This window comes from Myotis brandtii, unplaced genomic scaffold, assembly GCF_000412655.1.
Source record: "Myotis brandtii unplaced genomic scaffold, ASM41265v1 scaffold36, whole genome shotgun sequence".
Lineage (NCBI taxonomy): Eukaryota > Metazoa > Chordata > Mammalia > Chiroptera > Vespertilionidae > Myotis > Myotis brandtii.
In genome coordinates, this window is record NW_005363836.1 from 3,885,282 (window position 1) to 3,900,596 (window position 15,315).

Here is a 15,315-nt window from a genome sequence, read left to right on the forward strand (position 1 = left end):
TGGCAGCACTAAGAATGTCTAACTAACAGTTTAGGCCCGATCCCTTGGGGGCCTAAGCCTTTAGTCGGACATCCCCCGAGGGCTCCCTGGCTACCAGAAGGATGTCTGACTGCAAGCTTAAGCCTGATCCCCCGGGGAGTGGGCCTAAGTCAACAGGTGGACATCCCCCAAGGGATCCTGGACTGCAAATGGGCGCAGGCCGGGCTGAGGGACGCAACCCCCCCCACCGAGTGCACAGATTTTGTGCACCGGGCCTCTAGTCTATATATAAAGAGGTAATATGCAAATTAGGCAAGGACACCATAATGGTCATGACCAGCTCAGGAGGAGGCTGTATCAGGATGGCTCAGGAGGAGCTGCATGCGCAGATGGGCAGGAGGGGATTGCGTGCCGCCCCCAGCGTGCCTCCCCCAGCCCCAGCGGACACACACCAGGGGAGGGAGTGTGCTCCGAGTGGCCACAGTGTGGCTTGGAGCATGGCCCCACCCCAGCGGACACACACCAGGGGAGGGAGTGTGCTCCGAGTGGCCACAGTGTGGCTTGGAGCATGGCCCCACCCCAGCGGACACACACCAGGGGAGGGAGTGTGCTCCGAGTGGCCACAGTGTGGCTTGGAGCATGCCCCCACCCCGGTGGACACACACCAGGGGAGGGAGTGTGCTCTGAGTGGCCACGGTGCGACTTGGCGGTGGCAGCTGAAGCAAAGCAGCCCAGGTCTCAGGTGCCTGGCGGCGGCCAGAGCAAAGCAGCCCAGGTCCTGGGTGCTGGAGGAAAGCCAGTGCCGGCAGTCAGGGGAAGGAAGGCCTATTCTTGCATGAATCTTCATGCATTGGGCCTCTAGTATCTATCTATCTATCTATCTATTTATCTATCTATCTATCTATCCATCCAAATTGGTTATCAGCATATCCAAATTGGTTACATTATTCAGTAAAAGACTCCTCTGTTTAAAGCATGTAAAAAGCAAGTGTCATGCCTAAAATCAGTAAATTTATATTCTACATAGAGGCCCAAAAGACATTTCACATGAACTTTATAGTTTAATAAAGCATATTATTATCTGGAGTAAATTAATATAGTTGGCACTGAATGCTCATGAGGAAAAAGTTTTGAGAAGGATGCCTTTGCCTTTTAAAACTATGTTTCTATTCAATGAATAATTTGTGAGATTTAAGGGCTTGAGGATATCTCTGTGCTATATTTAGAACACATGTCCTCAATTACATTGCAATCAAACTAATGGCAGTCTGGACCTTTTTGTAGACCCTCCTAATAATGTTAGTATAATAGAAATATTTGTAGCTCAGGCTACTCAGGAAAAGTCCACATATAAAAACGTTTATCACAAACACAGTGCTTTACAAATAATAAAAAGTTCATTTTTGTTAATTATACTACAATATCGTCTTCATTTCTACCATTACCTAATGTCCAAGCCAAAACAAAAAGCATAAACTCTGGTGTCAGAAGACCTGAAGGTAAGTCCCAGCAATGTTACTTAACTGTGTAGCTTGGTAAATTAACTAACTCCTCTGACTTAGTTTTCCTGTTTATAAAAATGAGATAAAAATACCTAACTTACAGTGTTGTGGAAAATAAATTACATATTACATGCAAAATATCTAGCACAGTGCCGGGTACACAGCAGACACTCAATAAATATGTTTCTTTTTATTTCCACTGTGTCCTCAAAGCAGTACATAATTTAGCATCATGTAGTGAATTAATATTATGCCATATGTGGAATTATCAGCCTTTAATAAACTAAATATAAATGTTTTAAACTACTAAAAAGTAATTTTATACTACTATTAATATCTACTTATAATTCACAAGAGAAAAAATATATATACATACATAAAGCATAAATTATAAAATGGTCGTGATAAGAGTAATTAATATATCACAAAATTATATTTGTACTACATTATTATATGACTTTTTTCACATCAAGAAAATCACAAGTAGAATATTAACATTATGATACAATATATTTTTCCTTAAAATGTTACAAAAATTATAATTATAGTATCTTAAATAAAAATATTTCAAAAAAAAGTAATTAATTCGACTTACATGTTTCTTTCGTGCAAGCTTTCCTGTTATATTTGTTTCAGGCTTAATAATGAGATCCTTAAAAATCATATCTTCATATTTTTTGTGTTTGTAAGCCCATTTTGTTTTACATTCACTAATAAATTTTTCTTGAGGTTTTTTATATGAAAAATAGTGGCTGAATAATAAAGGGGGAAAGTAGTCATTTAGTATTTTGACCAAAAAAAAAAAAAAAAGAGAAGGAAAATACATCTTAGAAAACATGGTGGTAAATTTAATGTAATATTTATTTTAATAATACATTATACTACTTAGGCACTAAAGTTTGTCCATCAATATTCATCATGTGATAAATGAGTGATGAGAAATTTGTGGTGATTTGAATCCACAAGCAATTCTATACTTATATCTGACTCTGCATTTTATAACATAACTAGAGGCCCGATGCACGAAATTCGTGCAAGAGCAGGCCCTCGCAGCCATGGCTGCCTCGGCCCTCACAGCCCCTGCTGCCTTGCAGCCTCACCCCCCACCCACTGATCATTCTGAAAGGTCCTCCAGAAGGTCGTTCCACTGTCCAGTCTAATTAGCATATTAGCTCTATTATATAGTATGGCAGAAAGAACATGACTAAATTATCTAGAAAAATATAAGGTAACCTATCTTTATTTTTCCTTTCCAGTGAAGAAGTTATTTTTATTTCCATCTAGGGAAATTACTGTAGAGTAGTTGTGTTCAACAGAATATAATGTAAGCCACAAAATAATTTTAAATTTTCTATAAGTCCCACTTAAAAAAGGTTGAAAGAAATAAGTGAAGCTAACTTTAATATTATGTTTTATGTAACCCAATATATTTGAAATATTACCTGATAAATGGATTAAACAAACTAATATCACACTTAGTAGTGAAGTTTTTGAATGTTATAAAACTTTCAGCCTTTCGCAAAAGTTTTTCTCTGATCCCAGAAGAGCTCTTCTTGGCTGTCTTTTCTCCTGGTTCTCTTTGGTCAACTTCAAGATGGTTTACAGTTCTCTTAACTATGTATAATATAATTATACTTGCTCTCTACATGCTGAGAACACTGGTAATCAGAGCTCTACTATTTTCTACCTGTTGCAGCTGGGTGAGAGCTTCCGCCCTATGAGTGAGGGCTGAGAAGAGGAGGAAAGCCCAAGACCTCTTAGCTACTCTTGCCTAGATTAGATTTTCTAAGATATTTTTCAAGTTACTTTTTTAAAGGGTCAGGCTATGGAGAAATTTCTCAAAATATTGTTGAAAACCATAGAGAAATCAGCTGGCAATTAGTGGAGGCTAATAACATTGTGATATCAAAGGTTTCAAACAGCTTAACAGAGAAATCAGAGAAAGAGATAGTCAAAGAGAGCCCTGCTACAACCACTATCACCCCAAGGGCGACTGCACCTGGCCAAGGGTGTGTACACTAAGGAGCAGTATCACAGGCTGCTCAATGAGGGGGAAATAGACGTCACTAAAATAGTCCACCTAGTCATTAAATAAATTAACAAGCAAAAACGAGTCCTGGGTGAAGAGATCAGTATCCAGAGTTGTTGCAGTATACTATCTAAAATGTCCAGTTTTCAACAAAAAAACTATGACAGGCAAAGAAAGACAAAAGTGTAAACTAGACAGATAAAAAGAGCAGGCCTTTGGAACTGCTTTTGAAAGGGAACAGATGACAGACAAAACAGATAAAGGCTTCAAAGCAGCTATTAAAAATATGCTTAAAGGAAATAAACCTTAAGTAAAGAGAGGTATAACAATGATGTCTTCTCAAATACAGATTATCAATAAAGACACAGAAATTACTATAAAAGAACCAAATGAAAATTCTGAGATTAAAAAGTATAATAACTGAAAATGTTTGCTCAACTAGTTCAACAGCATATTTTAATTGGTAGAAAAAAATCAGAAATCTTGAAAACATTGATAAAAATTATGATGACAGAGAGAAAAAATATTGAAGACAAGTGACTAGACCCACAAAGAAATTTGCAGTATCATTAGGTCCACCAACATAGGAATAATAAAAGAAGAGAGAAGAAAATAAAAATATATATTAGAACTAATGTCTAAAACTGTCTGGAATCTAAAGAAAACATTAATCTATAAATCTAAGGGCTCAACAAATTATAAAATGAATAAGTGCAAAGATCCACATTCAGACACCTCATAGTAAAACTATTAAAATCCAAAAACAAAGAAAGGAAATTTTGAAAAGAGCAAAAGAAAAATGACTAGTTCTTAGTTATTCTATTAAATGCGATAATCAGATCCAATTATTAAAGCTTCAGTTCCAGCATGATCTCCTAAAAGTATTCTCTGACCTTTCATAAGCAAAGTTAATTACATCTACATCCAGTCTACTCCAAGAAAAGGATTCATTATAATGAGACTTTCTGATTTTGTTTAATAAACTGTCTTCTGAAGTAGGTAGTCAAAATGCATAGGTCACAGATACAAAGGTTGCTGTTAAGAGTAGCTTACATTTAAGTGCCATGTGTTGCATGTGATTTGTTTTGAACTATATATTTCTAAAGGAGACTTGTTTCTGGAATGGCAACAAAGGCTTAAGAAAGTCAGAACTGTCCTCATCTGAAAGAGAAGGCAGACAGGAGTGATCCTGCTATGATAGCTTGAATCATCAGAGCAAGGTACCCAGGCAACAAGACTATTATTACATTTCCTGAATTCTGTTTATGGATGTACTGCTCTGCCCCAAGTGCAGGAAGAACCACACAAGGTTAGAATGAGTCTATTCACCTCTGTATGCCATTACTTTGCTAATGAATCTAATGAGGACAAGAAGATGGTAATAAAGCTTGTTTGTGTATCCATGTAGAAGCTCACTCATTTTGAAAGAAAACAATCATAAAAATATTCTGCTTTTCATACCACTTCAAAAATGGAAAACTAGTTTCCAGAAAGACTAAGATCTAAGTCTATTTTTTATTCTGAGTTTCAAAAAAAATCAAAACATTTTGTAAAGTGTTAGTAAAATTAAAATTATTCTGTGTAAACTTAAAAAAAATAAATGATTCAGTCTAATTCTGACAACTTAAGTAGAGGCATTACTAAACTCAGAAAGATATAAGACCAGATACAATTTATTTTATTTATGTTAAACTAGGGGCACGGTGCACGAAATTTGTGCACTGGGGGGAGTGGTCCCTCAGCCCAGCCTGCTCCCTCTCACATACTGGGATCCCTCAGGGGATGTCCTACTGACAGCTTAGGCCTGCTCCCTGCTCCCCTTGGGGAGCGGGCCTAAGCCACAGTCTGGCGTCCCTTTGTGGGAGTCGACCGGGCTGATCAGGGGAAGGCACCAGCCCCATCACCCCACTGCTGCAGCCAGTGCCAGTCACCGCAGCCACCAAGGTGTTTTCATCAACACGGACTCCAGTCCCTTCACCATGAAAACATGACAACTTTCTTTAGGCATTTTCAAGATGTGTCTTTCATAGGATATGACATTTCTTTCTTTCTTTATCCTCACCTGGGGATATGTTTCCATTGATTTTTAGAGAATGTGGAAGAGAAAGGGAAAGACAGAGAGAAACATCAACATGAGAGGAACACTTTGATTGGTTGCCTCCTGAATGAGCCCTGACCTAGGCCCAGGCCAGGGAGGAGCCTGCAACCTAGGTACATGCCCTTAGTCAGAATTGAACCCAGACCCTGCAATGGGCAGGCCAAGGCTCTATCCACTGAGCCAAACCAGCTAGGGCAGAATATGACATTTCTTAGCCCTCCAGCAGAGGACCTTCCTTTTTTTCTCCAGGAGTGAGGTAGAAAAACCCTAGAACACCTTTTTAGATTCTTATTACCCAAGTTACTAAGAATATTACCAGTGGCATACAGGGAGCTTACTCAATGAGCAGTTAGAAAGGTGTGTCCTCTGTAGTTCACACTGATCACCGGCTCGGCCCCTGCCCAGCTCCCTGCGATCGCCAGCTCTGCCCCTGCCCAGGCCTAATGCCTCTGGCCAAGGTGTTAGGTCTGGGAAGGGGCCCCCTTGGCTCTGATCGCAGGCTTGGCCCTGTCCAGGAGCCCCCTGGCTCAGGCCCTTCCTAGACTGCTCAAGGCCCACACAGGGCCTACCTCGGAGTGACCTGGGTGCCGATGATATTCCCGGGACCCAGGCCACTGGGTGCCTACATATGCAAATTAAACACTATCTTTGTTGGTTTAATTTGCATACTCATCAGATTGGCTGATGAGCGTAGTGGAGGGATGGTCAATTTGCATGTTTGTCTATTATTAGGTAAGATTATTAAGTTGCTTACACAATCATAAAATATTTTCAGTCATTTAATAGTATTTTAACAAAATATTTTTGTTTAGTAAATAGTAGAGGAAAGCACATCTGTGTTCCAAGAGAGTATTAAACTATGTTAATTTTAAAGCTGCAAATTTTAGATAACCCTGGATTGAATCTGTACCTTGTCTTTACAGATTATGATTAACGATCCAAACCATATGCAAAGATAGATTTTATTTTAAATCATTTATATCTGGCAAATTCACCTTACTCAAATATTTTCACAGGAATGTTGATCTAAATTTATCATTTAAAATAGGATTTACTTTGAAAAAAATGTGTGCTACTTCTATTTTTGATATACCTATTTTATAAGGTAGGAATTAATCTTTATTATATATAAATAATGTAGTCACTATTGAACAAAATCAGCATTCAAAATTACATAATTTACTATAAAAAATAATAGACTATTATAATTCCTTTTCATAATTCCAAAATAAGGACTCAAAACATACACTGCATGTAACAGTCAATTACCATCCAAATAATAGATGTATTACTGAAAAGTTGCCTCTAATGCTTTTATATTATGAAATCATGTAAAGTACATTATAAAATTCTTATAAAGTCTTTAATGTGAATAATTTGAAATGAGGCTAATAATTTCCTGCATCATATACATTTTGACATTACTATGTTGAGTATTATTTGATAATTCATACCCATTTAAAAACTAGCAGAGGATTAATAGTATATATAAAAAATGCATTCATAGATATTAATGTTCAAAGATTTTGTCTTAGAATCAGCTATGACCTATTTATTCTTTACCCTGTTTGGGGACCTTCAAGTTAGTAAATCTATTTATTATTTATTTATTTATTTATTTCCCTTTGTGGGAGTCGACCGGGCTGATCAGGGGAAGGCACCAGCCCCATCACCGCACTGTTGCAGCCACTGCCAGTCACCGCAGCCACCAAGGTGTTTTCATCAACACGGACTCCAGTCCCTTTACCATGAAAAAATGACAACTTTCTTTAGGCATTTTCAAGAAGTGTCTTTCATAGGATATGACATTTCTTTCTTTCTTTATCCTCACCTGGGGATATGTTTCCATTGATTTTTAGAGAATGTGGAAGAGAAAGGGAAAGACAGAGAGAAACATCAACGTGAGAGGAACACTTTGATTGGTTGCCTCCTGAATGAGCCCTGACCTAGGCCCAGGCCAGGGAGGAGCCTGCAACCTAGGTACATGCCCTTAGTCAGAATTGAACCCAGACCCTGCAATGGGCAGGCCAAGGCTCTATCCACTGAGCCAAACCAGCTAGGGCAGAATATGACATTTCTTAGCCCTCCAGCAGAGGACCTTCCTTTTTTTCTCCAGGAGTGAGGTAGAAAAACCCTAGAACACCTTTTTAGATTCTTATTACCCAAGTTACTAAGAATATTACCAGTGGCATACAGGGAGCTTACTCAATGAGCAGTTAGAAAGGTGTGTCCTCTGTAGTTCACACTGATCACCGGCTCGGCCCCTGCCCAGCTCCCTGCGATCGCCAGCTCTGCCCCTGCCCAGGCCTAATGCCTCTGGCCAAGGTGTTAGGTCTGGGAAGGGGCCCCCTTGGCTCTGATCGCAGGCTTGGCCCTGTCCAGGAGCCCCCTGGCTCAGGCCCTTCCTAGACTGCTCAAGGCCCACACAGGGCCTACCTCGGAGTGACCTGGGTGCCGATGATATTCCCGGGACCCAGGCCACTGGGTGCCTACATATGCAAATTAAACACTATCTTTGTTGGTTTAATTTGCATACTCATCAGATTGGCTGATGAGCGTAGTGGAGGGATGGTCAATTTGCATGTTTGTCTATTATTAGGTAAGATTATTAAGTTGCTTACACAATCATAAAATATTTTCAGTCATTTAATAGTATTTTAACAAAATATTTTTGTTTAGTAAATAGTAGAGGAAAGCACATCTGTGTTCCAAGAGAGTATTAAACTATGTTAATTTTAAAGCTGCAAATTTTAGATAACCCTGGATTGAATCTGTACCTTGTCTTTACAGATTATGATTAACGATCCAAACCATATGCAAAGATAGATTTTATTTTAAATCATTTATATCTGGCAAATTCACCTTACTCAAATATTTTCACAGGAATGTTGATCTAAATTTATCATTTAAAATAGGATTTACTTTGAAAAAAATGTGTGCTACTTCTATTTTTGATATACCTATTTTATAAGGTAGGAATTAATCTTTATTATATATAAATAATGTAGTCACTATTGAACAAAATCAGCATTCAAAATTACATAATTTACTATAAAAAATAATAGACTATTATAATTCCTTTTCATAATTCCAAAATAAGGACTCAAAACATACACTGCATGTAACAGTCAATTACCATCCAAATAATAGATGTATTACTGAAAAGTTGCCTCTAATGCTTTTATATTATGAAATCATGTAAAGTACATTATAAAATTCTTATAAAGTCTTTAATGTGAATAATTTGAAATGAGGCTAATAATTTCCTGCATCATATACATTTTGACATTACTATGTTGAGTATTATTTGATAATTCATACCCATTTAAAAACTAGCAGAGGATTAATAGTATATATAAAAAATGCATTCATAGATATTAATGTTCAAAGATTTTGTCTTAGAATCAGCTATGACCTATTTATTCTTTACCCTGTTTGGGGACCTTCAAGTTAGTAAATCTATTTATTATTTATTTATTTATTTATTTTATTTAATCTTTATTCTTGAAAGTAATATAGATGTACCTTTTTTCCCCTCCATTTACCTCTTCTAGCCTCCCCACCCTGCCCCAGGCCTTCACCATACTATTGTCTGTGAACTTGGGTTATGCATATGCATATAAGTTCTTTGGTTAATCACACACCCACCACCATCTTCCCTCTGAGATTCATCAGTCTGTTCCATGTTTCTATGTCTCTGGAACTATTTTGTTCATCAGTTTATATTTTTCTTTAGATTCCACATATGAGTAAGACATGTAATACTTGTCTTTCTCTGACTGACTTATTTTGCTTAGCATAATAATCCCCAGGTCATAAATCTTGTTTATTTTCTTTTCCCCCTAGTAAGTTGCCCTTAAGTTTGATAAACCAACTGGTAGCTCAGTTACAACCTATCATCTAATTCCCTAGATTATAACAACATCTTTTTCTTTCACAGGGAGTCTTATTTGCAAACATTTGTCATGATTCCAGGATATCCACATATCAAACAATTATGGGGCAATTAATAATATAGATTTCAAAGTTAGTTATTATATCGTAAGTTACCTACAATGAGTTTCTGTAGTTTTATTTATAACTAGAGGCCTGTTGCACGAAGAGATTCATGCAATAGGCCTTCCCTTCTCCTGGCTGCGGGCACCGGTTTTCCTCCGGCACCCGGGACCCAGGCCTTCGCTCTGGTCTGAGCCGCCTTCTGTCCATCTTCCCAGCCCTGGCCAGAGCCGCCTTCTGCCCTCCATCTTCGCGGCCCCAGCCAGAGCCGCCTTCCGTCTTCCATCTTCGCGGCCCCGGCCGGAGCCACCTTCTCTCTTCTGTCTTCACTGCTCCTACTCCCCTTCAGTCTTCGCTCCGCTGCTTGGAGCCTATGTATGCAAATTAACCGCCATCTTTGTTGGTCATTAATTTGCATATTGTGCTGATTAGCCAATGGAAGGCATAGCGAAGGTACGGTCAATTACTCTGTCTATTATTAGTTAGGATTATGCAATTTTTTTTAAAATATTTTTTTATTGATTTTTTACAGAGAAGAAGGGAAGAGGGATAGAGAGACAGAAACATCGATGAGAGAGAGACATCGATCAGCTGCCTCCTGCACGCCCCCCAGTGGGGATGTGCCCACAACCAAGGTACATGCCCTTGACCGGAATCGAACCTGGGACCCCCAAGTCCGCAGGCCGACGCTCTATCCACTGAGCCAAACCGGTTCGGCGGATTATGCAATTTTATCCTTCATATAAATTTTATAGTTCAGGAAAATTAAATTGACATTTTTCTACCAACCTAAAAATTAGGGAAAAAAAGTTTTTCTTGCTTTCTTGAGCACAGCTCCAAGCAATGTTTAAATTCAACTCAAAAACTAGTAACATGCATAACAAAACCAGCAATGAAATTATTTATCGGATCAAAATTCAATTAAAATAGAAATTTTCTCCTTGTGTTGTGCATAGCTTTCTATATCAGGATCAAAAACTTTTTCCATAAAGAGCCAGAGAGTAAATAATTTAGGTTTTTGCAGTATATATTTGGTTGTGTTGTATACTCTTCTATGTATTTACAATTCTTTAAAAATATAAAAAAGCATTCTTTTTGTGTAACAAGCCATGTCGAATTGTGCCCACAGGCTGAATTTTGTAAACCCTTGATCTATATCATATTCTGAAACATACATACATGAACACACACACACACACACATACACATACACACACACATATACAAACACAAACATTTTTTCTCCCATTCTACCTTATAGACATTTGGAGAAGAATAAAAAACAAGTGCATATATACATATTTGGATATTGATAAATACATTTACAAACTTAATTGTGAATTAAATTTAAAATAAGAAATTTGTAACTTACAAAAATATTCTAGAGATCCTAGAAAACATATTAGTCTTGCCTATTATAATAATACTAAAGGTGCGGTGCATGGATTTGTGCACTGGTGTGGTCCCTCGGCATAGCCTATGGGAATCAGACCAAAACTGGCAGTCCAATGCCGCCTGCTGCTCCTGCTCATCTTGGCCCCACTGTGACTGTCACTGCTGCTGCTCAGTAGGCTCGCTGCCCCTCCCCTGTGGTGTCCAGGCTGCTGTGGCCAGCCATGATTCCTGCATCTGGTGCCCATCGGTCAGCTGAGTGGTGCTCCAGCTGTGAGAGTGCACTGACCACCAGGGGGAAGCTCCTGCATTGAGTGTGCTTCATAACAACTGGTCATTCGGTCGCTTAGGCTTTTATATACATAGATGGCTACGCAAACCAAAATGAATTTAATGTACATTTAGTGAAGCTGCATAGTACCTAAAGACCCTGCCATTCTGGTTACCTGTATTGATATATTGTTATCTCCAATGTATGGCTGACTTAAGGGAACAGATAATTCCTTTTCCACTTTCCTAAGAGCTAAGACATTGTCATATAACTTAGCATCAGCCTATTTAATGCTTTCTCCCTGAATTTATACTTGTTTTAGGAATTATCCAAAAGCCCAAGGACAACTGCAGCAGAATGACAAGGTGTCATATAGTTAGTAAATGGAAGCTCCCTGAGCAAACTCTTTCTCTGGTGGAGTCTTGGCTCTGCATTGCCTCTCATTGCTACTTATTTCTCAAGTTCAATTATTGTGGCTTCCTGAATATTCTGTGAGCTTCCAGGATAAACCTCCAACAAATTACATTATTCCCTCAGTCATTTAGAGTTAGCTTCTATTGTTTGCAGATAAAAACTCTAGATGCAACATAACCTATAATTTTCCAAATTTTTATGCAGGAAGGATAAGAAAAGTACTTGCTTTAATTATTTTATGAAAGGAATTTTAACTAATGAGCTATTCATAAACACGCAACCAGAAAACTACAGCAAGCATATTATAATCCCTCTATCTGACATTGATGCTACCTACTAGGTCTACTATATAAATATAAAGAGTTTGGGGAGATATTCTACTACTAAAATAAATGCCTTAGTTTTCTTCGTATTATATTTGTATTAAATATATAAATGTAATACTTTCTCTTCTTTTCATCTACCTTTTTTTTTTACTAATCCTCAATTTGTCTCTTATAGTATCTATGAAATAATTATATTTATCTCACATAATTGCTGTGAGGATTGAGTGAGCTAATTACATTTAAAACTTTAAACATGAAAAAGTATATTGCAGTAAAAATAATTTAGTAACAATAAAGTCATGTTATTTTTGTTAAGTAATATACAAAGCTACTGTACCATTATATAACACGTTATATTATACTAGAGGCCCAGCGCACACAAAGTTGTGTGCGGGTAGGATACCTAGGCCTAGCCTGCGATCTGGGCCATCTTATGCCCACTCACCAGTCCCCAGTCCTGCCCTGCCACCACCACCCATCCCATTCACCACATGGCAACTGATCGGAGCCTGTGGGCCAGGGGGAGGGACCAAGAGGTCTGCCTTCCACCTGCTCGCCAGTCCCCAGTCCCGCCCCGCTGCCACCCACCCCTGGTGGTCAGTGCGGTCATAGCAACCAGTCAGATGGTCGGACACTTAGCATATTAGCCTTTTATATATATAGATTACAGGCATCTTTCCCCACAAATCTTATTCAAATTCTATTCATGCATGCTAAATTTTGAGATACCATTTCCATGCACAAGGTTTTTAATCTCATGTTACATGCATATACAGGAAATCTTGATTCTAAGAGTGAAAAACTCAATTGTAGGAGCATAAGCTAAAGATAAGTCCCTTTAATTAGATCTTTATTTCATATAAAACTCACACTAAATTTAAAGAAAGATGAGACAGAAATAATATTTTAAATAAATATGCACCTGTCAGCAGCTGCCTGATCCTCTTCCACATCTTTTATTCCATATAATTTTACTTATTTCCACTGTGAGCCCAATTTCTCTCACACTTTGACCTTAGTTTGAAAAGTATATGGAACCTGGAACCTCTTCTTCAGAAGTTGCAGGCACTGTATTATGGTCAGTTGATCCTCATACTTTTCTCTCTCTAACAGGGCTACTGCCATCTATGATTTAGCCATGCAGGCTAATGCAGGAGACCATTCTCTCTGCCTACCACACAATACTGAATATCATTTCAATGAAACTTCCTAATCTGGGTTTCTCAGAGGCTGTCATTGCCCAATTCTAGATCTATTTTAATCCTACCTATATTTCAGGGTCAAATTTCATTCCTATCTTCTGTATTCTATCATTTAGCATCTGAAAATAAGCTATATAAAAATATTCATTTACTTTTTCCTATATGTGATGTTTGGTATGACTAATATATATAGAAATTGATGACAGAGTACCCTATCTTGTCTCCCCAAGTTCAGTGTTCAGAGATTCTGCCAAGAAAGGTGTTCGTCTATTTGCAAATGTCAGCTACTGGAAACAATGCAAGGAACAAAGAGAAAGAAAAATACAATTAACCAAATGACAATGCAGATGGATATGGTAGCAGATGTTTCACCAAAATTATCTTCACATTCAAACAAAATATGAAATCCTAATATATGTTTCATGGTTTATATTTCTATTGTACCCCATTATATAGAACATGGTTTATATTTCTATTTCATCCCATTAAAGAGGAAATTCAGTATGTTTTAGATTGTTGTTGTTTTTTAAGAGAAATACTGTCAGAATTACTCAATTAGTAATTCATAAAAACTTTATTAGTTATATACATATATGGTCAATTTTTTTAAAAAAGAAAAAGTATCAAATTTTTATTATGCCAAATAGTATAAGCTATTACTATATTTGCCTCTAATTGCTACTTATTGTGGTGTGTTTCTTAAAACTAGTTCAAGTCATCTATAAAGTACTGTTTTAATAGGAATGCAAAAATGAATATCATTGGAGAGATGCCTTTTTATCATTGATTTTCTTAACATTTTAGTTTAATATTCAAATAGTAGAGAAATAAACATACCTCAAAATTTTTCTAACTAGGAAACCACGTATCCATCTTTGAATAATCAAAATTGGTGAATTATGAGCCATGATTTCATTTATTTTTGAAATAACAAAGTTGATGTTATTAGTTTCATCCTCATAGGTTGATCCCTGTATAAAGAAAATATGTTTAATAATTTTATTTCATGAAATTATTTCCAAAAGACACTTTAAACTCGGTACTCTCTTGGTAGAAACTACTAACACATTCACAGGTATCTTAAAGGCATAGCAGTTGAATAATATACATTTTCACATATATTTTATTAGATCAGTAAATCAAGAATTAGTAGCACCAAATAACTTCAATTCTCTAACAAAATGCAAGATCCATGATGATAACCTCCTCTATTTTCTAGATTCTTCTCCCAATCTGATAGCATAGATATCAACTTTGACCATAAGTATGTCAACCTCTGAAAAGTAGTTATATGAATAGGTATTCAGTGAAACTCTAAAAGTATTCTGTGGATCCCCATGAAGAAAACTGGCATGTTGGATTCATAAAATAATTTACAGTAGTTCAAAATTTTGTTGCAGCTTAACTACCATGTTGGACACTTTTATTGGAACAGAGCACATCCCCCTGGGGAAAGATATGTTCTCACTTTAAAGAAATTATCTCTAAGATCTCTCACCTGCAAATTGTTTAGATTTGGAAATACAGACTCCCTATATCTTATCATTTTACTGTAATAATTTAGTAATAAAGCCAATTTGGTTAGGTTATGAATGCAATGATTCTGCTTTAAAAAAAATGAAAATTTGTATTGTTTGTAAGGCACCTTCCCTGAAAATCATCAAACCCATCATGTTACAAACACACACCTTTTCTGCCTATACCTTCAATCAGCTATGTACTGCTAGAATAACAACAACAAAATCTTGCAGATAAGTGCTACTTCATGCTGCCCCATAATATGATTATAGGAGATCAAGACATGCCATCTAAAATATGCTCCTTTGGCATATTCATTATTTTGAGTGGGAGACACTTGAAAAACGGCAAAAACAGGGAGGGGATTTCTCTGAACTTTCCTTATCTGCCTAAAGCAGTGATGGCGAATCTTTTGAGCTAGACGTGTCAGCATTTTGAAAAACCCTAACTTAACTCTGGTGCCGTGTCACATATAGAAATTTTTTGATATTTGCAACCATAGTAAAACAAAGACTTATATTTTTGATATTTATTTTATATATTTAAATGCCATTTAACAAAGAAAAATCAACCAAAAAAAATGAGTTC

At 37.1% G+C, this 15,315-nt stretch overlaps 1 protein-coding gene across 1 annotated transcript in view; it reads right to left on the reverse strand.

Moving 5' to 3' along the window:
* Positions 1 to 15,315, reverse strand: part of LRRIQ3 (leucine-rich repeats and IQ motif containing 3) — a 95,796-nt gene that overhangs the window by 59,293 nt on the left and 21,188 nt on the right. Inside the window, exons 3-4 of the mRNA XM_014544349.1 lie at positions 14,047 to 14,180; positions 2,077 to 2,233 (exon numbers count right to left, since the gene is read on the reverse strand). Of these exons, the coding sequence (XP_014399835.1) occupies positions 2,077 to 2,233; positions 14,047 to 14,180 (291 nt within the window). The remainder of the gene's footprint in view (positions 1 to 2,076; positions 2,234 to 14,046; positions 14,181 to 15,315) is intronic.